The sequence below is a fragment of the Phocoena phocoena genome, chromosome 12 (genome assembly GCF_963924675.1).
Source record: "Phocoena phocoena chromosome 12, mPhoPho1.1, whole genome shotgun sequence".
In the NCBI taxonomy this organism is placed as follows: domain Eukaryota; kingdom Metazoa; phylum Chordata; class Mammalia; order Artiodactyla; family Phocoenidae; genus Phocoena; species Phocoena phocoena.
The window spans coordinates 27240759-27266266 of NC_089230.1; the positions used below are offsets into that span (position 1 = coordinate 27240759).

At 40.7% G+C, this 25508-nt stretch overlaps 1 protein-coding gene across 2 annotated transcripts in view; it reads right to left on the reverse strand.

Annotated features, from left to right (window-relative positions):
• Positions 1-25508, reverse strand: part of PDE7B (phosphodiesterase 7B) — a 218973-nt gene that overhangs the window by 127245 nt on the left and 66220 nt on the right. Inside the window, exon 1 of one of the 2 annotated variants that reach the window (XM_065888733.1) lies at positions 18654-19168. The exons of the other annotated variant lie outside the window; for it this stretch is intronic. Coding sequence (XP_065744805.1) covers positions 18654-18891 — 238 coding nt within the window. The 5' untranslated portion in view covers positions 18892-19168. Of the gene's footprint in view, positions 1-18653; positions 19169-25508 lie in introns of those variants that run through there. 2 annotated transcript variants of the gene reach the window in all.

The following is a 25508-nucleotide window of genomic DNA, read 5'->3' on the forward strand; positions in this document are numbered from 1 at the left end:
GGCAGAGGAGACAGGTGGAGAAGAAAACACAGGGAGAGAAAAAAATGACATAAATCAAGTGGAAGCAAAAAGAATCACCCCTTCCTCCATCAAAATTAGGGGCAGGATGAAGGTCTGGGATTATGACCCAGATTTAGAAATAACCCTTATTCAGGAAAAAAGCTCTGCAAAATGGTAATTAGCTAAGGAAGAAGGAGGGATTAATTAGATATTCATTTTTATCAATTAAATTTAAAATAATGATTCATTTTGATTCTGATGCATTCTAATTTTTCAAACTAATATTCTACATCAGAACACAAGGGTTTGAATTGCTACTTAATGTTTCATGCTCAATTTCTTGATTCCAAACTGCACTGTAAATTCTCAAGAGGAGGGGGTTGTCATCTGTATTTCTTTGTATCCCTCTCCAAGTCTGGCAGACGTCTAAGTTTCGGTAGATGGGGAATGATCAATTGATAGCAAATACTTTCAGTAAAGTGATGTTCAATGTCCCTAATAGCATCATCACTATTTTCTTAATTGAAAAATAAGATTTTAGCCTGTTATCTATGGAAGCAGTTCATTTATTTCAACTGTGAGGGGGTGAGAGCTAAAATCCTGAATGTGAAATAGTTATGAAAACTGAGAAGCATGATTTGGGGAGATTAATCAAGTGGACTTTAGGATAGTATTCAAACAGCCATTACGTTCTTGGAGTTTGCATAATTAAAACAGAGAAATTTATGCCCAGTGCCTTGGTTTTTCTTGATCAAATGCGGCAAAACACCCCCTCACCCCTACCCCAGCCCTTGCCAGAGTTGTCATTCCGAGCTTAAATCAAACGTGGGCTCGGTTTCAAGTGACTGTGCCCTCCTGGCACGATTCCACCAGAGTTCCGATCTCCACGGTTCACACTTTGGCTGGCTGTGATGCAGAGAGAGGAACGTTTACATCTGCATAGCAAGTAGGAAGGTGCCTTTTGATTCCACATCCAGGGATTTGATTAATTCTGCATAATTGCATTGAGGAACTACAGAGCGATCGGAGCCAGGGATGGAGTCTGCATACATTCTTCTACCTTCTCTCTGCCTCAACAATGAGTCACTTCTAATTCCTACCCTGTAAAGTTACTATTACACCACCTCTGGTCCAAAGCACAGGTCAACCTGACATGTCAACACCGCTCAGGCTGAACAAGTGCTCAGGGTGGCTCATTCATAATTCATGCATCTGAAAAGTAGATTATGTGTATTTAGGTTGCTGACTTCCCAATCCTATTTCTGATACTTTCATAGAAGAACCTAAAAGCCTACATTCTATTAAACGACTTTTTATGTAAATCACTTTTTTCTTTCAAATGGAATTCATTTTGGTTTAGTAGACATTGAAAGTAAATAAACATGGTATAGTATGTTTTCCTCTGCATTCCATTAAATACCACCTATGAAAATTCCTCTTCCCTCTGCCCCTCCCTTTCATCTTTCCCAAATCCACGTTTTACAGCACGAGCGAATACCAACCAAGACTTGAGCTGATAAGAGGTGAGGTATATAAGCTTCCTGAAACTAATATTGCTCAAGATGTTGGAATATCGTATACTAGGGCTACAAATGAGTTGTTCTTTCTGAACAACTGGGATAATTTTTACTAGTCCTATTCCCCTAAAAGCAATTAACCAGATATTCTTTTTCTTACTTCCCTTTGATTGTTATTTCTACCCTGCTGCTGAGTTCCCAGGAAATAGATCTTGGAGGTGGGATGGAGGCACAGTCTTTGTTCAACAAACATGTTGGTAGTTCTGAATATTTTCAGGTGTCCTTGGACATTCTGGGGAGAGCAGATGTTATATGGTTTCACGGTGTCCTTTGTCTCCAGTTGAAGATCGTCCAACCTCTGAAATCTCATGAGGAAATCTAATGGTTTTTCTTCGACATAACTAGAAGACATCAACTCCTGCCAGTTTCATTAGGAAATGAGCTATTATGTTGATCTCCTTACAAAACCCCTGGTCTCTGAGAAGTTTCTCTCCCTGTGGTAATTTGGATAGGTCTGCTGCTTGTCAAAAGTGATCAGTCTTGATTCCTAAAAAGCTGTGGCTGGAATTCTAAGGGCAACCTGTTATGAATTGGCTTTTTGCATTAATAAGTCTTAAGTACATATTGTCCCAACAAAATGGTAATCTAGAGGCTAGATTCAAGTAAAAAACTCTTTGTGATTAAATAGGTTTTTGATGTTAAGTGGCCATTCATGCCATAAATAATTGACTACTCAAAAATAAGAACACAAGCCTCTCACATTTTACCTCATTTTAGCTAAGGATTTAGTCGACAAATGAATACTGGCAAATTCAGTGTGCTTTTAGAAATTACTTTTGCATGCACGTACTTTGACCCAACCAAAACTTAAATTCCATTTCTTCACCCCAAATCAATCACAACGTTTTGGCAACTGCATGATTAGAAGTATTAGTTTTCATTGTATATGCTGATGTATAATGGATGAAAGTTTGATTAAGAATGATAAGTAAAGGGTACTTTCAAGATTGTATCACTGGAATTGCAAGTATAATTAAGCCAAAATTCTGTTCTATGACTTTTCTTCCCACTTTATTTATGACTCAGAGTAATGCACCTTAGATGAGGGAATGTTAATTAAGTGCTCCCTGCTTTTTCAATGATAAACTAAAAAGCTACCTTAATACTTCTGGGTAATTATTAGAAATAAGAACAGTGTGGGATAATAATCATTAACACTTACAGAGTACTTACTATGTACTAGGAGTATGCTAGTTTCTTTACAGAGATCATCTGACTTAATCCTGCACCTAAATCAGTTTCTATTGTTATTTCCATTTTACAGATGAGAAAACTGAGGTCCAAAGACTTTAGTAAAGATACAAAGCAGTCTGACTCCAGAGCCCATCTTTTAACCATGATAATGAAGTAAAGAGAAGTATCCCCAATGACAAGGCTAAAGGGGAGTGTAGGGTAGTAGGCAGTTATTAATTTTTCATAAGATTAAAAGAAAAGAACATAAACCAGAAGCACAAACCCTATAAAAATGGAGTCTATTCCCCAAGGAGTTGAGAACTGAAGCCTCTCTGAGAAGTGCAGTTCTTTATAGTCTTTAAATTTCAGCTTCGTGGGGGCAATAGCAAGTATCAACAATGACTACAGAAAGAACTCAGCACCCTCACAGGTGGGTCCAGAATTATCCTGATCTAAAGTAATCTTACAGTAGTGAGTATACCGCACACATGGTCTGCATGCATGCTGGTCGGTCCTTAGTTTAAGTTTGGTTTTCAATTAAAGTGCAAGGTTATTCAACTTGGTTAGTCTGGCAAAGACCGATAATACAAATGTATAGCAACTGTTGATAATAAAGGGCTCACCTTGACCTTGGCGAGCTGTGAGGAAGAGCAGCTCAGCTCTAAGAAGTTAGAAGATATAGTATATGTAACAAGTCTTTCTAGTGCATCCAGACTCCACCTCCTCTATTTTCTGTGCCACCTTTGGCATTATCTAGCTCAGGCCTCTTTCTTCCTTTCTAAACCCCATTGTTCTTTCCAGAAAGCAGGTGTTACCCTGCTCAGTTATGCTTCCTCTCATCTTTCAGTCTTCTATTCTTTTCCTTACTTATTTTGCAAGATCATCGTCTGGTATATTATACTTGGACAAAGCAAAAGCCTGTTTTCTAAGACTGACATGAATCTGCCCCAACACACACTGGTAACCCTCCTCGATAAGTTTATTTGGAAGTGGTCTCAGAAAAGATGTCTGGACTACACCTCTCAATACACTCAATACCCAGCTGCTCATCACTTTTGCACTGAGTAGGAATAAATCCACTTTTTGTTTTTTTGCGGTACGCGGGCCTCTCACTGTTGTGGCCTCTCCCGTTGTGGAGCACAGGCTCCGGATGCACAGGCTCAGCGGCCATGGCTCACGGACCCAGCCGCTCCGCGGCATGTGGGATCTTCCCGGACCGGGGCACGAACCCGCGTCCCCTGCATCGGCAGGTGGACTCTCAACCACTGCGCCACCAGGGAAGCCCAATCCACTTGTTTTCAATACTTACTGTGCTTCCTTGAATACAGTATTTATCTTTTAATCTAGACACATACATTCTTTCCAGTTGTCTGAATCCTCGGGAAGTATTAAAAGGATTTTGACTGAGCAGAATGTTAGGTGAAGTGTGGGAAGTCGGTTCAAATAAAATGAAATATGCATTCAGATATTATTAATTCTGAACTTTTAATACAACATGTATGTTTTGAGTGTCTACATGGGTTCATACACTGTAGAAACACTGATGAAATAAAGGGCTTAGTTGTGGTACTCAAAGTAAAGCATATCAGGTAAAAAACCTGGTAAAGACTCAAGACTCACCTATGAGTTAATTAGGACCCCTTATCGATGTGTATTTAATTAGAGCCAAATGTCCGGCACAACCAGAGACAAATATAAAAACACTTCTACCATCTAAGAGGAGGAATTTGCTTCTTAATTTTTCTCTTTCCATTTTAATGATTATAATGGCAGGTATGACCGTTAGGAGACTGGCAGAACTGTTTGACATTCCAGGGGCTATGACCTAACTTTATACATTCAGAAGAGCTGAACCCTTTGCTGAAGCTACATGCTTTCATTCTCACTCCTCACAGTTTTACACATGTTCTTGACCCTGTTTTATGTCTGACCCCTTATTATGTCAGACCACCCCAAAGCCACAATGAGGCCACCTCACTTTTGGCTCCCAACGAATGGTCTAGAGCTATGGAACCATCTTTCACTGAGAAAGTCTGTAAAACTCCCTCGTGGTCAGCCACCTCTTCACAGCCGCATATCAAACTCCTTGGAAGGACATCCTCCATTATTATACAGAGAGCTCTTGTCAAAACTTGCTCCACATACCCAAAGCCAGGAAAAACTTTTTTTTCCCCAGCTACAATGAATGCTGTAACCATCCTGTTTCCCATTTTACCTTGCCTGCTGGTAAGTTCAGATCTCAGTTTTGCTCAATTACTTTGCATATTTGTTCTCTTTCCCTCCTACTTTACTGTATGGTTCTTGTTTTCTATCAGGACAGGATGGTTTTATGTCTTTGGGTCCTTATGTTTTATTATAACCTTCTTAGAAGCTTACAAATCTTTTTAGAAATAGATGTTATATAAATAAGTTCTTATTCTCAACCTTTTTTATTTTAAATTTACATGTAATGCAATATTGATTTAAATCCTGATTTAATCTCTTACCTCATCCTCTGAGCAGCCCATACATGTACCTCTGCTTATGATCTAATGGTTGAGTTCCATAGTTTTGGTTCTGAACTTATGAAAACTTTTCATAGGGGAATTTATTCCCCATGTCATTTATATCTAACCAACCCATACATATTTTATTGCTGTGGAATGGAGGTGGTGGTGCCCAAAGAAAGGTGATAGTGATGATGACTGGAGTTACTGAATACTTTGGCATATTTGGGGTACGGTAATGTATCTTTTAGCATATTATCAGAGACATTTCATAGCCAAGGCTTAGTTGTCAAGATTGGAAACGTTAAACTTTGGGAAGCAAACTCATTTTGAGACAAACCAGAGTTAGTTTCCTACATCTTAACTAACCGTCAGCTTCATCCAAGATTTACAATGCACCAAGCAAGCTGAATTGACTATAGGACCAATGTAGAGGCTCTGTGTCATATCTTTGAATGCCTTAATGTTGACATTCATTCATAATTCACAATTTCAGGATATGCTTCTTGGGGGGAAAGAGAAGAGGGCAGGGGCAAAACAACAATGCGAGAGTTCAAAAGGGTTGAAGATGCACTTGGGGTATTTGGATTGGCACTCTAGCGCTCACAGATGCTTGTGATTGCTTATCTGACTTATCTAAACTGCTGACGTCAAGAGAATTAGGCTAGAAATCTTATGATTACAGCTTTTCTTGTGATCTTTTCTGGTATTTCCTGTTTCCTGTCAGGCCAAATATACTTCGAGAGAGGGTTATTTTATGGCATCTCACCGTTTCTGTCTCAGGGAGAGCCAGAGGTACAGGGAGCACCAAGTAAAAATAATGAACGACATCACAAAGCTCTATCCGCCACCACTCCCCCATAGTCACTGACATTTCTTCTTAAACATCAACAAAAAAAGTTTCTGTAATGGTTCAGAGTAGGGTCTTATTTTTAATGGAACAAGGTCTATTATTCATTAAAAAGAAGCCACTTCAATTGTGTTTCTAACTATTACCTTATTTGGGTGACAAGAAGCCGGCAGGCTGTGCCTGGTAAGATGCAGACAGCCAAGAAGGCTGCTGAGAGAAGGCAGACAGTTTCAGAGGAAAAAGGAGGAAGAACAGCCTCGAAAGCCTACACTTTTCCTCTGGAAACACAAACACCTTCTAGAAGCAGGAAAGAAAAAAAAGGGCGGTTGGGGATGAGCTTCATCAAATCTTGCCTAAACGTTGCTAAATCTTCAACTTGCTTTCTGAGCTCGGCACCGTGTTTGCAAAGACAGCCCAAGGGATTGAGAGGTTAACCCTCAATGGTTTATGGGCAAATGCACTGCAGACCCAAGCTTCCAACAGCCACACGTACTGGCTCTGTCTGGCCCACACCCCCCTGCAACTCTATCTCCAAGCGACAGGCGGAAAGAAGAACCATGGAAAAGGATCACAGAAGCGTCTCATTTATGATGGTTTTAGCAACCAGCAGCTACCATCTCTATCTATCTCATATGTAACTTCCTTTAACCCCACGATCCTGTTTAAATTCTCAGCTCTAGTATTCTTTCCTGGTGAACAACTCACCTTTCAGTGCACCGCAGGCCCTCTAGATGGGGAAATTCACAAAGAGAGGGCTTGGGATATGCCCCCCACCACAATTCACAGTCAAAGTATGAAAACAAGAAAAAGATGTGTATACATACACGCGTAAGTATGCGTTTACGGGTACGTATATAACGAACTCTTGTTCGTGTAAGATGAACACCACACGCTATAGAACGCAATCACAGAGATGTTGGCGCTCGGCAGTGAAAAGGACAGAAAATTAGAATTAGAGAGATTATCACGTAGAGAGGCATTTTTGGAGTGGGGAGACTTAAAGTTTAGACCACGGCAGAAAGCATGACTGAGTCAACAGCACGGCTGTACATCAAGGAACCTCGAATTGTCTCCAAGCATGTTGTGTAACCTCCAAGTACATTTAATTTTCTTACTTAAGAAAATGCAGTGGTTTAACTAGAAGATCTTAAAGGCACTTTCTATTATACAATGCAAAGAATTCTCTACTTTCCACTTAACAATTTTCAACGGTTCTGCAAAAATTAACATTTCTTGTTCAGGGGCAACCTGGTCTTATTAATGTCATGTCTTTCTATTTTTCTGTATTCTTTATGCCAAACATCAGACCAACTTAACTTGACTAATCGCCATTTCTCCATCATTTCTTGTGATTTTCTGCTTCTGTACCTACATTCATGTTAATTCACCAAGAAAGTCACGTTGTTACATCTTGTTGAGATCTTAACCACTTTAAAGACATAGTTGTAATGACCAGTCCACGCAAAGCCTTTGTAGGTCACTCTAGAGAGGGATGAGTTAACATCCAGTCCTCATGGATTATCTGTCACACCTGGTTTATATTTGAGGAAGTAGTTTTACCTAACTCAATACATTATAAGCTACATAAGAATTGTGTTTTTCTTATACGTTTTCTCGTCCATCCTGTGGCATTTAGCCTTGAAAGAACAGTTTGCTTAAAAAAAATGGCAACCTGAATTCAGGGAGAAACGTGACTTGACAAATTAGGAGGGATAGGCTGTTCTGAGATTGTGAGGATAAATTGTGTCAGGTTTTGAATTTGGGGAAAAGGTGAGCACGACTTTGAATGGGAGGTCTGGATGAAAGAACATTAAGGATGTAAATCCTTCAGGACAGGCTGGTATCAGGTGGTACAGGGTGTTGGCTTGATGATTTGTGTATTATTTCCTGTAAAATGCTATAGCACTTGGGAAAGTTGGTTTGTAAGTTAAAGAAAAAATATTCATCATCTCAAAATTCTCAATATCTACCTAATACGGTCAATGAACACCAAACTGATGGTTAAAAATCCATTGGTATCCTTACCCCAAGTCCAGCTCTCCACCAGCCATTGTTGCTAGAGCAACCTTTCGAAACTAAAATTTATCACTTCCCACTTACATTATTTGAAGCCTTCTCACTGCCTGGAGGAAGTACTCCTTAGAAAGGCAGATGAAGCCCTTGATAACCTGTCCCCCAGTTTGCTTCTAGTCTCATCCCTAGCCATCTTCCTCATATACTTCATATCTCACGACTTGGCATTGCCCAGAATTTCTTGCATTTGGTCCTACTATTTCTTTTTCCTGAAACGTCCTCCATTTCTTCTTCATTTGGAGAAATATAACTTACTTTGAATGGTACCTCAAAATAACCTCCTCTCTGAAAACTTCTTTACCATCCATAATACAGACAGAATTAATCGCTCCCTTGTGTGTTGGCACAGACTTTGTGTAGCTACCTCCAGTGTAACATATGTCACCTACCTAGCTTGCCCTATCTATCTATCTGCGACTGTCTGTCTGTCCAACCATTCATTCGTCCATTTACCTCAATTTTCTTGGTTCATGAATTTTTATTTTTTTAAGGAACCAAAACGGTGTCTGGTACGTGATAATCACTAAAAATCTTAGTTGAATAAGCAGTCTTAATCTTTCTTCAGTGTTCCCAGAGAGTATTATTTCTACTGTATGTTAAAACATATGCCATTCTGCCTCGGTATCAGTAAGTTGCTTATAGATCCGTGTGTTCTAACAGGTCGTAATCGCTCTTCCTTCTGCCTTCCTCCCTGGTACATTAACAATGCTACACACTGAGTAGACACTCAAAAGATAATTATTCAATTGAATAATTGAATAAACCTAGAAATTTGAATTACTTCCTTTTCTAAGTTTCTTGAATAAACAACCAGTAAATATAGGTCTCAATTTCTTCTATTTCTAAATGGGGAATAAATTCCCATTCAACTGATACTTACTGTACAGTAGAATAAGCTAAATACTTGTATGTAACATCAAAACATCATTTTCTATTCTGTGACCTAGAATGTTCCTAATTATTTTTGGAGTGTTGGAGACATTTTCAAAGCAAGATTTGTTTTAGTCCAATTTTGTCTATTCACATTCTAGGTGCATTTATCACCAAATCAAAGAATAGGGCATTTAGGATGAGAGAGGGCAGAAATCATCTGCTTTAGAGTTTATAAAGTCCAGTGAATTCACAATTCTTGATTTTATATACCAATTTAATTGACGAGGAAATATTTTCTTTTGTTCTACTGTAGAATTAGGGATTGATCCAAGAAAAACAGTGCAGAACTCAACTAATATTCAAGAGAGATAACAAGGGCAAAAAAGATAGGTGTACCTAAACCTCAGGTGAGTTACAGAGAGGATAGGGAAGGAGACAGCAGTTTCTGTGTACCAGCTACCACGAAGGAGGCAATAATGGCTCCTATGACGACACTTGAAAAGAAAATTGATCCCTGTTATCATATGTAAGGCTACTGTTCTTTCTACCAGTACACGCCTCCCACCCCATCTTCTCCCTAGGGGCCAAGGCGCAGAGAAAGGAGAAGAACTCTAGAAATTTCCAGTTAGCACAGTTAAGCGATGATAATGTAGCAGACCTGACCAGAGTACAATGCACTGTACGATTATGACGACAATCCTAATTTGCTTTAGATAGAAAACCTCAGCGTTCAATGTGGAACCTGATCATAAAGGTGTGACTTGTACACATCCTGCTTTGTGCATTACGATCACTCAGCTGAACTCTTCAGTGTCAGAGTCCTGAGACGGTAACTGAAATGCACACACATATTTTTGGAAAACGAGAAAGAGGGAGTAGAAAGCGGAGAATGATTGGGTTCGGCACATGCATGGGAATGTAACTAAAATAAATAATATTGAGCGTGCGGTACTCAAGTACAGGGCTCAGCACATGGTAGCACAACCAGTGGATAACGGAGAGCATGTTTTTGGAAATACATCCATGGGATTTTTCTTTTGCCCTCTCTTGTGTGTATCTTCCCCATCCGTCCCACCAGAGGCAACCATTAGGGATGATTAGGAACGCTATAGCAAGAAGGAAAAGAGAGTGAGTCAATATTCATAATTTCATCTTCAGAGTAAGGGTTTTCGTTTTTGTTTGTTTTCATTTATGTGTGTGTGTGTGTGTGTGTGTGTGTGTGTGTGTGTGACAGAGAGAGAGAGAGAGAGAGAGAGAGAGAGAGAGAGAGAGAGAGAGAGAGAGAGAGAGAGAGAGAGAGAGAGTTTGTAGCAGAACAATGATCTTAATAACTGGTCTTTGTGGAAAGATAAAGAGACTCTCTACAGTCATTTATCAGGTCTCATTAACATTGAGAGGTAGGCTGTGGATATGGTTTCTTGTCCCTTCCGCATTGAGGCTTCTTTCTGGAAAAGAGGATATGGCACAGAGTAAGGCCATCTACTCCTGACACCCTGAAGAATTGTGGGAAGAGAAGCAAAGGCAGAGCCCAGTGGTCAGATGGACATGCTTCCCCGTCTCAGACCGGCACTTTATGTTGCGTGTGGTCGAAACATTCAGATGAGTGCGCGGGAGCCCAAGACACATTCACCAGATAGTACCTCGGAGAGGAGCAAGGGGAAGGAAAGTATTTATCCAAAAGAAGTCATTTAATCCAGAAGAGACTGACCACCACCTCGTTAACTAGCAAGTTCAAATTTTCTTACCCCTCATTAGGGTGGGTTCAAGGAAGATTTGATTAGTTGAAGAAAAAGAAACAGGCTACATGTATTGTACATTTGCGTGTGGAAATTTGAGATCCCTGTGACAGATGTTTTTAACAGTGACTGTTTCCTCTTCATTTCTGTATGTGTTTTTGATTCCTCTTCTTACCCTTGGATCCACTTTCTTCGCAGTGTCCTCACCTCACTTCCTTCTCCTTGGTGCTCTATGCTTGGCCCCACCTGTCTCCTTCTCTTTTCTTTCTCAATCATTTTCTTCAGCAAATTCTATTTACTTTTCTGAATACATTTTTTTGTCGCAGATCCTCTAAATGAGCGTGTCTTTGGGTTTTCCTAAGTGCTCATCAAGTCTGTAGATTTCTGTGAGATAGCTGTGTGCCATCCAAAAAAGAGATGGAGAAGGAAGCAAGAAAGAGAATCTTGTGCTTTGGCTTTAATTCCAGAGGTCGAGGAACATCTGGAGATTTAATGGGAAAAGTTCTAACGATTACATTATATGTCCTATTACCCTTGGTTATTGAATTTTCTTTTAAAATACCCTGACTAAAGTTTTACATTCATTCCCATTATGTCTCTCACCATGATTTTACTTTACAATTTTCTGGATTCTTCACCTTTCAATTTCTACTACCGGGTGCGTGCAACCGTATCCTACTCAATCTCTCTTGAAATCTGTCCTTTTCTTTCTAGGGATTTTGTTTTTCTGGAGTAGCCCTGGACCCCTGGACTCCTTTTAAGGCCATACAGAGCTAAACCCTGCTTTGCCTTTGTCAAGTATGCCTTCCAGTTGCATACAAGGTTGACTTTTAGGTTTTATCTTGTTACGAATGATACAGACTGTCGTGTTCCCTTAGCACTGTGTGAGAGCCCAAGAATAACAAAATGTTCAGGACAGGAGCTTGCTTTCTAATCTATAAAATATCATGCCGTGTGGATATTTTAGGTGAGGAGAAGTACTCTGAAGGAAGGGTCTCTGATAATTTTGTATTTTGAGGAAATCTGAGACAAGTGCACAGATACAAATCCAAACTCTTGGGGTGATCTCTTAACATTTTAGAGATGGAAGTCAATTCTAAATAGAAATCCACGGAAAGGCAGAGAGAGATAAATAGAAAAACAAAGAATAAGGTCTACATTGTGTGTACATCTAGGCTAGGGCATTGTATTAAATCACAAGTACTTTGAACTTTGCTCCCTATCATATTTTTGATATGGTGATACGCACTACTATGTACTATGAAGTAGACTGATAATTAAAGAGAGAAAATATCAGATAACAGGAGAGGGCACACACTTTGAGCTGCTTTTGGTCTTTTAACAATGAAGCTTCTAATGTTTTCCTTTTAGAAATTAGATGCAAAAGTCAATGCTTTGCTGCTCAGTGAAACCAGTCTTGTTAAAAAACATAAGAAAAAAGAAAAGAGAAGCTGTTTCCAGGCAAAGAGCAGAGGACATGGGAATAACATCCTCTATTCAGCTCCATCCCCTCAAAAGCTCATTTGTAGAACCGGGTAAACACACACCTTCCGCATTCTATTTTTGAAATTACATTGAGGAATATACAGACTGTTATCTGTAAAAGAAGCAACTTTTGAAACTTTAGTTGATGTAAAATGTTCCAAGATTTATGAACAGAGTAATTATTTTAAAAGTATATAAAAGCAGGCATAATTTACATGCACTACTCTAAAATTTGGTAATTATCAGTAAATGACAACTCTTCTATATGAAGAGAGAACTGTCTCATATTAGTTTTGCACATACTTTATACCTTTTAAATGGTTCTGACATCCACTCTTGTGTATTCTTTTCTTTTACTTTAAAAGCCGTAATGACTAATACTGATCTTCTGCCAGAATATAAGTTTAAAATGACTCCATTAAAAGCAAGAAATAGAATTCATATTTCTTAAGTAATCGTGCCTAGAAAAGAATGTTCATTCATGCATTTAATGGCAACTCATAAGCTATTTTATTCCTTCTGATAATTTCCTTTTTTTCACTTATCAAAGTGTATTGAGTGGCTGACATGTGAAAGACGATAGGGAGAACACAAAGAAAATAGAATGTTCTCCAGATTCTCAAAAAGCTGAAAGTCTAGAAGGGGAGGAAGAAAACGTACATTAATTATAATACAATAAAGTGGTTTGCCTGTGAAATAAATACAAAGAAAGTTCTGTAAGACTTCAGAAGAGAAAGGCACACCCTTCCTCGGTAATCTCAGAAGGGCTTTGTGTGGGGAACGGCGTGTGAGTGAGGTCTTAAAAGATGGCAGAAGTTGGGGACATGGAGGGAAGTAATTTTAGGCATTGGCAACAATGAGCAGAAAGCACGTAGGAAGCTGTGGGATGCTTGTCCTATCCGGGTGGAATATAAGTGACAAGTCAGATGGGAAAAGTGAGCTAGTTTCAGAGTGTGGAGTGCTTTGAATGCAGGATGGTAGAATTTGGATTTTCTCTACAGACAATGGAAAAATCATTGAAGGATTCTGACGAGGGGGGAGATCTATTCTGATTTTTCTTTTGATGTTATTGATCTAAATGATGGAGGAGAAAGAAGAGGCGTGGAGAGAGTACTGGAGTTGGAGGCTATTGGAAGATAATAGACCAAACAACATGAGGTTTGGCTAAGGGCCATGTAACTGAATAGAAAGAAAGCAATGAATGTGAGTGAGTTGTTGAGGAAATAGCAGCGATATCAGTAATTATGCTAGTGAGCACTTGCTGAGCATGTGGTAGGATGTAGGCTCTCTTTTAGGCACTGTTTTGTATTATCTCACTTAATCCTCACCTTTTGCAAAGGTGCTGCTGTTATTCCCCTGTTTTTTAAAAGAAGGGGAAACAGAGGCACAGAGAGGTGAAGTAATTTGCACAGTTCACACAGTCCATAAGAGAGAGGCAGGACTTAAAATTTAAAAAATCTCAACTCCGCAACGACACTCTTAACCTATTCTGTGGAATTGGAGAACTGGTGGGAGCGGTTTTTTGTTTTTGTTTTTTTTTAAATGAACAAGTGAAGGTTTATGTAATCCACATGAACTGGGAAGTACAAGGCAGCAGTTTTGAATCTGGGTTTCTGCAGGAGTGATGCCATTTATGAAAACTAGGAGGTCTGGTGAAGCACAGGTTTAGTTCAAGGCGTGATGACGTGTCCAGTTTTCACTCAAATTTGCATTCACATTTAAAGAATGGATTGACTTGTCAATGGTTATTATCTAGTATAGCTACGGGATGAGTGGAGGCTAATGTCTACAAGAACATAGAAAAATGCTTTGAATTAATGTCAAGTTACCTACTGTTAAGACTAACTGATTCTTTGATCAAAGCAATTTGTTCTGCTTTGAATGAAATCATTAATATTGAGGAGTACTTGAAAGTGCGCTTGAAGTTTTTACTAGTGTTTTTGAATTTTACTGGCCAATTTTTATAGCCAGTACTTTCAGTTGACATAGAGATTGAAACTAACAAATGCTTGTTTTCACACTGAAGTTCTAGATAGAATTCTGATTCATAAATTCATAATTGTTCTCTTCTTATTAAGTTTGATTGCTCCCCGAATCTTTGGTGCCTACCACAGTCCGTGGTACACACTACACGTCTAATAAATGCTCCTTGATTTATAATAATAAAAGTGTTCAGTCTTCAACATATTTAATTTATATCATGCTTGACACTTGAGATATTTAAAAATAGCCTCTTTGTCAATCTGAATTGTACAGTTCTGGAATCAGTGAATTGTTTCAGAGATTTTCCCTTCCGAAGCTGTTTGGTTTTTAGGGTTCAGTATAAAGCAAATTTCTGAGATTTTTATTCTTCTTGAAGACAGGACGAGTTACAATGGCTATGGGGAAAATGAATGCTTTTTTCTTTTGAGAGAGGTGTGTGTTTTATACATTTCTGTAACCAAAGGCTATTGAAATGGAAACAAGCTTAATAAATAAGTAAAACATAATGTAAAATTTAGACCAGAGATACCAAAATGAATGGTAAGTTCCACAGCTGCAGAGTTTGCAGGTATTTGGTTGAATTCTGAAGTCAAATTATTTATTCAACTAAGACCAAGTCCTGCTAGGGGATGTCTAGTCTTAGGTTGCTGACTAGAATCACAATTAGAATAATATTTGCACTCAGAGCATTTAAGAAACCGTTTATTTATTCCCCATCCTTCTTCCCTCCCCTCACTCCCCACTTCTGGGCACGCTCTGACCACCATGCTTTGAAGCTTATTTTCTATTGGTAATAGATGGATAACCTCCCCCTGGGAATCTTCTCAGCACTGGAAACTTGGACCTAAAACTAAAGCCCACAGAATGAGTTTAAAAATGTAAAGGAGGCACAATCCTTTGACTTATTTTCCATGGTAATACTATTTTCTGCTTTGACCAAGGCTTATATTGCATCCACAGCCTCCGTGTTTGTCCAGCTACATGTAATCAGTAAAACAATACCTTGGTTTAAATTGAAATTACCCAGCTTGTGCCTCCATCATGTCAGTTCTGTGGATTAGACTTGGATGACTGAGATGGTCTGGTTCTGACACAATGTCAAGGTCCGGACGAGTTGTTTAGTCTCTAGCTCATTATTCACCTCGTTTGTGTTAACTAGACAGTTAGACCATCCTTTGTTTGCTTCATGGAGGGAAAATGATGTGAGTATTAATACAATTAAATACTTGGGTAAGGGGTAATGAACTGAGCTGACACTCCAACTTTGGGCATGCCGATACGTTCCAGAGTCCCTCTCCAGGGCAAACAGTGCCTCTGCCCATGTCCAGCTCCTGGGGGCACGCTTAGAAGCATGCACCCGGAGGTGTGACTTTGAAGAGCCTCTCTTCCTCCTATCATCCCCCATTCCCTCCTCCAACCTATTGCTTTAAAAGTCGCTTTAGTCTCCAGCAAAGATGTTCCCACTTCCTTCTCCCTAGCTCGTCCTTGCTCTCTTCAGGGGACTCTGTTCCTGTCTGTCTTCCATCACTCACAGTTCAGTATATTTCATCTTAAACATCTCTCATGAATACATATGTATGCATTTAGTTTTCCATAAATCCTTTTGCTCTCTCCCTTTATTACCTAAGCAAAACCTCAGAACACTTTTCTATTTCCCTTATGAGAAACAAAGTTCCAGTCTTGACTAAGGAGTATGAGTACAAATAATGATGCCCTTCACTAAGGAAAAAAAAAAAGCTGGAACTTTTAAAGTTAAATTCAACTTATTAAGAACGGTGACATCCGTCTCTAAAGTTCTCTGGACTGTTGGTTCTCTTCAGAAGTTCTGCAAGTTCATGGTTTTTAGAAATGTAAACTCATTTATCTGTTATCACAAGCAGTTGAAGTACACATAGAATGTTATAGTATTTAATTTTCCTGTTTTTAGTTACTAGCATGGCAACAAATTGTGTGCTGTAAGTGTAAGATGTTAAGTTCCTACAGGCAAAGAGAGTAAAGGAGAGGGAATAAATGACTGTGGGAGAAGATTTGGGGGTGGGGATGGAGATCAGAAAAGTCATTACAGAGAAAGGGATGCCTGAGCTGGACTTTGTATTTGAATAAAAATTTTCAATGGCCAAAGCCAAAAAAAGACATTCTAAGCATAAGGCAAGGCTCAGAGGTAGGGCACCACCTGATGCACACTGATGAACAGTAAACTGCCCCATGTCGTCAAAGCGTAAATTGTTTGAGGATTCTGAGGCAAGGGTCAGATTCCAGAAAGAGAGGGAGGGAGGGAAAGAGAGAGAGACCACCATGTGTCTTGGTGTTTTCTACTTAAACCCCCGTACTCAAAATGAAGACAGTTTAAACCATCTCCTTCTAAAAGTGGAAAGATTCCAGGCTTTTGGAAATATTCTACCCTCACCATCACGCTGTTACGGTGAGAATGGCACAGAAACTTGATGTGAGGAGGAAATGCAGCCTCAGCAACAAGATGAGAGGAACAATAAGACAATTTGGAAAGTGAAGCAACTTGCCTTTGGGGTTTCAACATATGGCCCCATGCTGCGTATATGAACGATAATGGCTTTATGTCCATGTCAGAAAGTGTGAGCCCCTCATCTCCTTGAGGCTGGGGAGGCAGGGAAGGAAGAAGAGAAGGTAAACAGATAGCTTGTGGGGAGGTGTTGAAATAGAGCTTGGCCTCCTGGCAGGCAGGATGAAGGGACCAACAAAGCAGGGGCAGTCTCCCTGGGAAGCAGCATGGCTGCTGAGATATATTCCACAAAGGGTGAGGCAGGGGTCCAGGGGCACATTAAGACTCAGTTAGCTCAACTTCATAACATCCAGAAAAACGTAGCTTTTAAGTGACAAAAAGTTAGAGGGGTTTTGTTTTCTCTCTGTAGTATTGCTTTTTCAGGAATTAGACACCTGCTAGTATATAATATAAAGAATAATACACACATATCTCTACAGACATGCTAACATCTGTTAAATTAAGTAGTTTTACCAAAAGTGTAATTTGAAACATGCATTTTAATCATTTAATATACTGAAACAAACCAGAGCAGTAGAAGTTGAAGTGTCACAGTTAAGTTTTCTGCCCAGGTGGGTTTTTCCATTTTTCTTGTACTCACATGAAATATGGGATGGCTTTAGCATTACCTCATTTTTTCTGACCAGGACCCATTTCCCTGGGCATCCATCTCCCAAATGCCACATAAACGTCAGTCTCATTGGTTTCCTTCTCTTTCCTAAGTATTCATTGTTTACTAGAGACCAATACTGTTGTTTTTTAAATTCCTTTCCAATCTTTTTTTTCTTGCCCAGAGCATTATTTTTTAATAATGTTCATTTTAGATCATTAGGCAACTTAAAAAAGGTTTCTGCATAAATGATTAAAAACAAGATTAGCCGAGTTTTGATTTCCTAGTCTTTTTCCACGAGAAAAAAAGAGAGGTACTTTTTGGTATTGCTTTTCCATCTAGGCCCCCATCTCTCACCAACAATGGCATGTCAGGATTCCGTGCACAGGGCTAGCCAAAACTTCAAATGCATAAACACATGCTCACATTCGTTCTTCTAAAGCAAACCATCACTTTCCAAATATCTACCAACATATTCCCCTAAGGAAGAGTGCATCCTGTATTCTTAGTGTACGGAGTTATCTGAGTCCCATCCTCCACAGGGATCCTAGGTATGTTTGTGGTGTGGTACCCCCTGTTAAAAACACAGCAAAGTGCTCCTCAACCGTCCCAAGCACAGCACATTCTTATAACATAACAAAGCTCCTATGAACCATCATTTCCAAATCTGTGAGTTGATTTTTCCTGATATCAACGGAGAAATTTGTATTATTATCATTTGTCAAAAGGGAAAACTGAGGCAAGGAAGTTTATCAACTCTCTCATGACATAAAAAACTACCAGGCCAAACTCAGTCCTGGGAAGATTTATACATGCTGTAGTTCCACAGTTTAAAATGAGAAAATATATTTTACTTTCTATAAAGCATTACAAAAAAGCAACCCAAGAAGAATATTCTCTCAGAGGTAACTGTCTTGTCAATAAGAAATTGCAGAGGCAGGATAGACACCCAATTTAAAGAGCACGCAATTTCATCCCCTCCCTATGGAGACTGAAACTTAGGAAATTTCACCTGTTTAAGCCACAGGGCAAACAAGTGACAAGCTAAGCCCAGATCCCAGGTTTCTTGATTGTCCGTCTGTTCACGCTCCTAACTCCCACATCACTCTTAATTTTAAGATGCATTTCTGTAACAGAGCAAACGTTCATTAACCACAGCCCTCGGGCCCTATGCTACAGTTTTGTCTTCCTTCCTTTTCCCATTTTTATTTCGTGGGCTCTCCAAGGAAGGGACTGAAAGTCATGAGACTTGGCCCTGGTACCTTTCACACCTCCCACAGCTGATTTACCTGGAAAGCTGTGGAGAGCATCTTCATTCTCCAGAATGCCTCTCTGTTTGGTCGCCTGCAGCTCACTTTTGGATTTCCAAACCAGCTTTACCATCCTGATCATCTCTGACAAGTCCCAGGGCAGCGGCCCCTGCTGGCACACCGGCCGGCTGCCCAGGCAGGAGGGCAGCACACCTTCTGGGGCCGTCCACCTTCTGCCCAGCTCTGCCGAGTGGAAATAGCGCTCGAGCACAGGCATTCTGCCCTGGTCTCCAGAAGAGGAGGTCGCGCTGCTGCTGCGGCTGCTACCAGAGGGGAAATTCTTCCCAGGCAGGGGAAGGCGAACCCCCGGAAAATCCTCTCCAGCTTCGGAAAGGCAAGCCTCCTCCAGCCTGGCAAAGCTCTGTCCCTCCAGTCCCTCCACAAACACTGACGATGAGAGCGACTCACTTCCCAAGGTTTCTCAGTGGTGAGAACGGTTCCTGTCCTCCTGCCTTAGAGAGAGAAAGCATTTTTTTCCCCCTTCTCTCTCAGGCACTGACTTTGCAGCACTTAATTAAGCCCAGGCTACAGCTGGAACGACAGCAGGGGGGAAAAAGGCCATGGAGGCTTTAGCCTTCGCTTTTTCCCTCTTCTGATTTATTTGTTCTCGAGTCTTTTCTGGTGCTTGTCAAAGTTTGTCAAGTGGCTTGTTTAGCCCTCAAGGACTCAGGCAAAGATGTGGGGCGGCGCCCCTTTGCCAGCCTCCCAGGGGGTCCTCCAGAGACCAGTTACCTGAAGGTGTCAGGTAAGGAGTCACCCCTGTGGTGCAGGAAACCTAGACGCTTCCCTGGCTCCAGCCCTGCAAGCATCAAGGAGAAAACAGGGGAAGCTCAGCATCGCAGCTGCTTCTCTCCGGAAGGTCTGGCTGGGGGCCACCTTACCCTCTCACCACAGTGTGCGCTGGACTGGGGCTCTTCAGAAGGCTCTTGGGTTGGTCCTGGGCACCACGGTTCACACACTCCCCTCCTCCACACCCCTCCCCCTTCGCTGTCACTTGCTTTTCAGCAAACTTAACTGGGTTTTGGCCTATTAGTCAAATCCCTTTGTAACCTCAGCTGCCCTTCAGCTGGAAGGGAAATAACATTGAATCACATTCCAAAGCTAACTGTGAAAGAAGTGAATTGGGGAAGCATCAAGGTCCTCATGCAAACGTGCGGTGCGGTTGCAGAGTCTGGACAAATAGCTGGGCATGGTTAAAAACTCATTTCAAAGGACTAGTAATTTCCTTTAATAATAATTTTAAACTAGATTTGTTGGGGGCATAAATGACAGTGAAAAGAAAGTGTTGAAGGTTCACTTTCCAGAGACAGAGCGCTGTGGACATGGTATTTTGGCCACAAACTGCTCCCCCCACCTGACAGTGGTTCAGTTGAGGACGATCACGGGCCATGTGTCTTGGATCCTGAGGCTCAGAGCTGGAGGCACTTACCCTAGGAGTCAGAACCCGTGCAACAGAAAGGGATGGCCCCTGGAGCTAGTGTGAAAAGCCCTGGACACAAACAAAAGTGGGATGGTATTATATTCGGTACTTTTGCCAGCAAATTGGGTTTGTAGGAACAATTTGAACTTGTGCATTCACGTGAATAGCTCCTATTTTCTTGGGGAGGCCATTGTAACAATCCCATCTTTCTCTCCTTTTCATGTCTCTGTATTTCAAAGTGCATTATTTTGCTTGGCATTTTATTTTGCTGATGTACAATCTGTTGCTTCTGCTCTACGTTCTTTTTGGGGCTGTTTTATCACGCAATCATCTGATGTTTCTTTAGGGGAGAGCAGAGGGGACTTGGAGGAGAGGAGAAAGACCATTGTAGGGTGTGTATTATTTTCATCGCCCTTACCTCATCAAACCTACTATCTTTCCTAATAGGCGAAGAAGGGTCAACATCCTTTAAGGATAAAAAACAACAATAAAAGACATTTAAGACACTGCTTCTTGTGAGTTTCATGATTAAAATATCGATCAAACAGCTCTTCCTATTAACAACCAGATATTCATACAACCCAACTAGGGAATAATCAATGATCCACTTATGAGAAAGATGTGCCTTTTTAAACTTCCCTCTTTATAAGGGATGAAGGGATTTAAGCCTCAGTCTGACAGTTTCACCACTTTTCACAGCCCTCCCAATTCTTATCTTACCCTTCCATCAGACTGGAGGCATTCAGGCTCTCTAGAATTGAGACACTTTTATTTAATAAGCACATGTAGGCTGTTGTACTCTATTAGCATATTTCCTGAATAATGTCTTATACTCACTCCTCAGTCACAAACTTCCTTGACATAACAACCGAAGAGTTTCCTAAGTGTTTGACTATTTTTATTTTTGTTCAGTTATTTTGCAATAGTACTTTGCATCAGGATATCCTGACCCTCAGAACAAAGGGGTTAAGAACAAAGAAAACAAGTATATGGTATAATACGTCACATACGCTAATGTATTAAGAATATAACTCTTCCTAGCACATATTCCTTCAAGAATGGCTTTCTTAAAAAATCCAAGGATATGAGTTTCCACTGTATCTTCTATATTGTCTTACATATTTCCTCGTAAAAATATCTTAGAGAAGTCGCAAAATGTTGAATCACTGAACATGAATACTTCCTAGTGGAAATGAATTAGGGCCAAGCAAATACCATCTCACATTTTCATTCTCAAAGAGGAATCTCCTTCATCTGGATATTTGAAAATTAAAAATATTGCACAATTAAAACCAAAAATTCTCCCCAACATGGGATTATCTTCACTCCAGGGTAGAAGTGCAGAAATACCACAAGGAAGGTCATTCTCATGGTATTTCTGGCTCACATAGAAACAGGAAGTACAGGAAATCTTGCGAGAAAGCTTGGCTCAGGAGAATTTTGGCTCAACTGCAGGTTCAAGAGAGTGGGATAAACCGATGAGATGCTAGCACTTGTTGGACTAATATTACTATCCCTCACAAGTTCTCTGAAAGGTGGCTTTGTTCCATTCTGTAGGCTGGCGTCTCTTTTGTCTTAAAGACAGTTACTTTAGAAGAGCATGTCTGTAAACCTATGATTTTTCCCTTACTCGGTGAACATCATTCACCTATTATTATACTAGGGATGGGGAGAAGGGGCTGATGGGGAAGTTCTGTGCCCTGAGGACTCATGGAGCAAAGAGGTCTATGTGACTCTGTGACTTGTAAGATTCTTATAAGTCTTAGCATTTGTAACTAATGTGCTACAAATAGGAAATTTAAAATGGACTTTCAAAATAATTGCATTTATTTTCAGGCATTGTGAGTCAACCTAACATCCCGGTAAGAGGGAAATAGCGTAGTTCTCTTCTTGTGTGAAGGAAATGTAATGAGAACTAACAAAGTCAAAACCACCAAAAGATACCTAATTCTATCAAAAATACTTTGCTGTGTGTTTGCAGCTATAAAGGAAGGAATTGATAACCACAATGCTGAAGTATATGACCAAGAAAAAAGATTTGAAGACATAATGTTTTAGAACCTGGATTATCTTGAAGAATTTCTAGTGTTCTGGGGGCTATGTAAAAATCTTGTGGACTTATGGCTAGGCAGATAAGCCGTTATTATATATGATTTTTAAAAGAAAATATTAACAATATTAAATATTTCTAAGCATTTTAGAGAATGTACATTTTTTAAAAATGGACACTTAGAAATAAATACACATTCATTTCAATTTTAGATTATTTTGAGTCTAGCAATAGATTTTCACAAAACGTCATTTTAATTAATTAAAGTATTCTCACTCAGATATTTTGCAAGTATTCCAAATACTTATTTTTTTGCGGTACTAGGGCCTCTCACTGTTGTGGCCTCTCCCATTGCGGAGCACAGGCTCCGGACGCGCAGGCCCAGCGGCCATGGCTCACGGGCCCAGCTGCTCTGTGGCACGTGGGGTCTTCCCTGACCGGGGCACGAACCTGTGTCCCCTGCATCGGCAGGCGGACTCTCAACCGCTGTGCCACCAGGGAAGCCCTTAAATGCTTATTAACCCTCATCCTGCTTCTATATTTAAAGATTTCAAACTATTGTGGGAGTTTATTCATTTTGTCCTGGCCTATTCTCTCCATCAGTTCAAATACGGATGTGTAAACACACACACACACACACACACACACACACACACACACACACACACGACCACCTGAGGTTTCACAAATGCAATTCAAATGAAATTCAAAACGAGCAAGGGAGGAAAAACCGGTCTTTCAACTTTGTTTAAGGTAGTCTAAGTAGAAGAAGCTCAAACAATTTAGTGTCCTTCAGGAGAAATAGAAATGTAATAACTGTGGCCTTAACTAATCTCAAGGAGTCATGCCAGCAAGCAGGGAAAAGGACTTGGTCTACAGACCGACCGTAGAAGGCAGCACACATTTCCCTTGTCACGTGGAAAGGGAGGAGAGCGGTGGGGCAAGATGAGGAAAGGCGAGGTGGGGGGAAGTAGAAGGGGGCTGAGCTGACAGATTCATAGTTTGATTTCACAACAGGTTTCTAAACTACAACCAATTATTCCCTTATTCACTCTGCAAATATGTATTAACAGCTAGAGCAACAGCAGAGGAGAGAACCTCTTGTACCAGCCCTTGGGTCCTTTCTCAGGCACCTGGGACCTGTCTGGCCTCCCTCACCTCGATTCTGACTTTCACTGTGGGTTAGGTCTTCTATTACTTTTCTTTGGACATTTAAAGAGAGAAATCAGGGTTTGAGCTGGCATCAGATCTCTATCCTGGCTCTCAGATATCTAACTAATGCTGTTTACTGTCTCTGACAGTTAACCCACAACAAATGAGTCCAATAACACAAGGGTTGAGAACAAAATGGCTGGAAGGGGCTTCCCTGGTGGTGCAGGGGTTGAGAGTCCATCTGCCAATGCAGGGGACACGGGTTCGTGCCCCGGACCGGGAAGATCCCACATACCGCGGAGCGGCTGAGCCCGTGAGCCATTGAGCCTGCGCATCCGGAGCCTGTGCTCCGCACCGGGAGAGGCCACAACAGTGAGAGGCCCGCGTACCGGGGGCGGGGGGGGGGGGGGGGGGGGGGAATGGCTGGAAGAGTTGATTTTCTCCATCTGGCTCCTCATCCCTGCTGTTCTTTCCAGGACTAAACACCTGATGCTTTGCTGTGTGATGATGGCATCCTCTGGCTGAAACCTTCCTGGGATTTCAGAAATATTTCTGATTGTCAAAGATTGTAAGTGGTGGTAGAGTACATTTTTCATAATTTCATGTTTGAGGGCATGTCACCTTCTTAAAAAATAGCTACAATGATGAAATCTCCAAGAAGTCCTTCAAGACTACTTATCTTAGGGTTATAAAAACTGTACTTCAGTCTCAGTTCACCACTGAGCTTTGCCTCAAACTTAAGAGATTTATTTATAAATGGGTATGATAGCAGTAACGACCTCATCTATCACATGGGGATCTTCTAAGAGTAAAATAAGATTAAAATGTGAGTGATTCGTAAGCACTAGTGTGCTGTAAAATTTTTGAGTGATTGTTTTTAAGCTAAGAAATCATAATTGACAATTTATCTAAACTCAAATTTTGGCTCTACTTTCCTGGGATCTATAAGAAAACTGACAAGTCAAACCCCCCATCCCTGAGTTAGGTCCCGCTTTGGAAATTCATGTTCCCATGAGGATGCAGGAGTAGAGGAAATCAGAGACAGGGGTATTGGAGAGAGTATTGGAGAGTGGCCCCATGGGAGAGATAGTGAGGGATTTAATGGTACAAAGGTGAGGAAAGGTGGACAAAGCGATTGACGCGTGAATGAGAGTAGATAGATAAAGGACAAAGTACGTGTTAAAAGAAGGGTCCCAGTAGGATAAATATTCACTGTAACTGCATTTTGGAGGTGTGATAACGGCCATGAATCCTGTCTAGGGTGTAAGCCTGCAACCCTGCTTTATCATGGGTTATTTAGTGTTCTGTATCGATTCCCTTGATTGGGAATTTCAATTTCAGACCACAGTGACTAATGGGTATGTTTGATGTTCATGAGCTGTGCAGCTTTGTGTCGTGTGCTGTGGTAGTGAACATGCGTCTTGGGCCTCCCCCGGCCTCATTTCTCTAAACAAGTTATGTGGGCCTCCAATTTTTTGCTTGGGGTCTATATTCCTCAAACATTTTAATAATTTTGACAGCTCCTAGCTCATCTCCGTTTAATTGACAAGTGTTTTTCAAGGTAGTATAGTATGTAAAACCAAATACAGTGTTTCAAAAGTGGCTTAACAACAGTCTGACATATGCTTTACTTCTTCTTTTTTTTTTTTGTGGTACGCAGGCCTCTCACTGTTGTGGCCTCTCCTGTTGCGGAGCACAGGGTCGCAGGCTCAGCGGCCATGGCTCACGAGCCCAGCCGCTCCGCGGCATGTGGGATCTTCCCGGACCGGGGCACGAACCCGCGTCCCCTGCATCGGCAGGCAGACTCTCAAGCACTGCGCCACCAGGGAAGCCCAATGCTTTACTTCTTTTTTAAAAAAAATGTTTATTGGAGTACAGTTGCTTTACAATGTTGTGCTAGTTTCTGTTGCACAGCAAAGTGAATCAGCCACATGTATACATAGATCCCCTCCTTTTTGGAGTTCCTTCCCATTTAGGTCACCACAGAGCATTGAGTAGAGTTCCCTGAGCTATACAGTAGGTTCTCATTAGTTATGTATTTTGTACATAGTATCAGTAGTGTATATATGTCAATCCCAGTCTCCCAGTTCATCCCCCCCTTCCCCCTTGGTTCTCTATGTCTGTGTCTCTATTTCTGCTTTGTAAATAAGATTGTCTATACCATTTATTTTGCAAGTGAGATACTCGGATTCTGGAAGCTCTCAAGAATTAG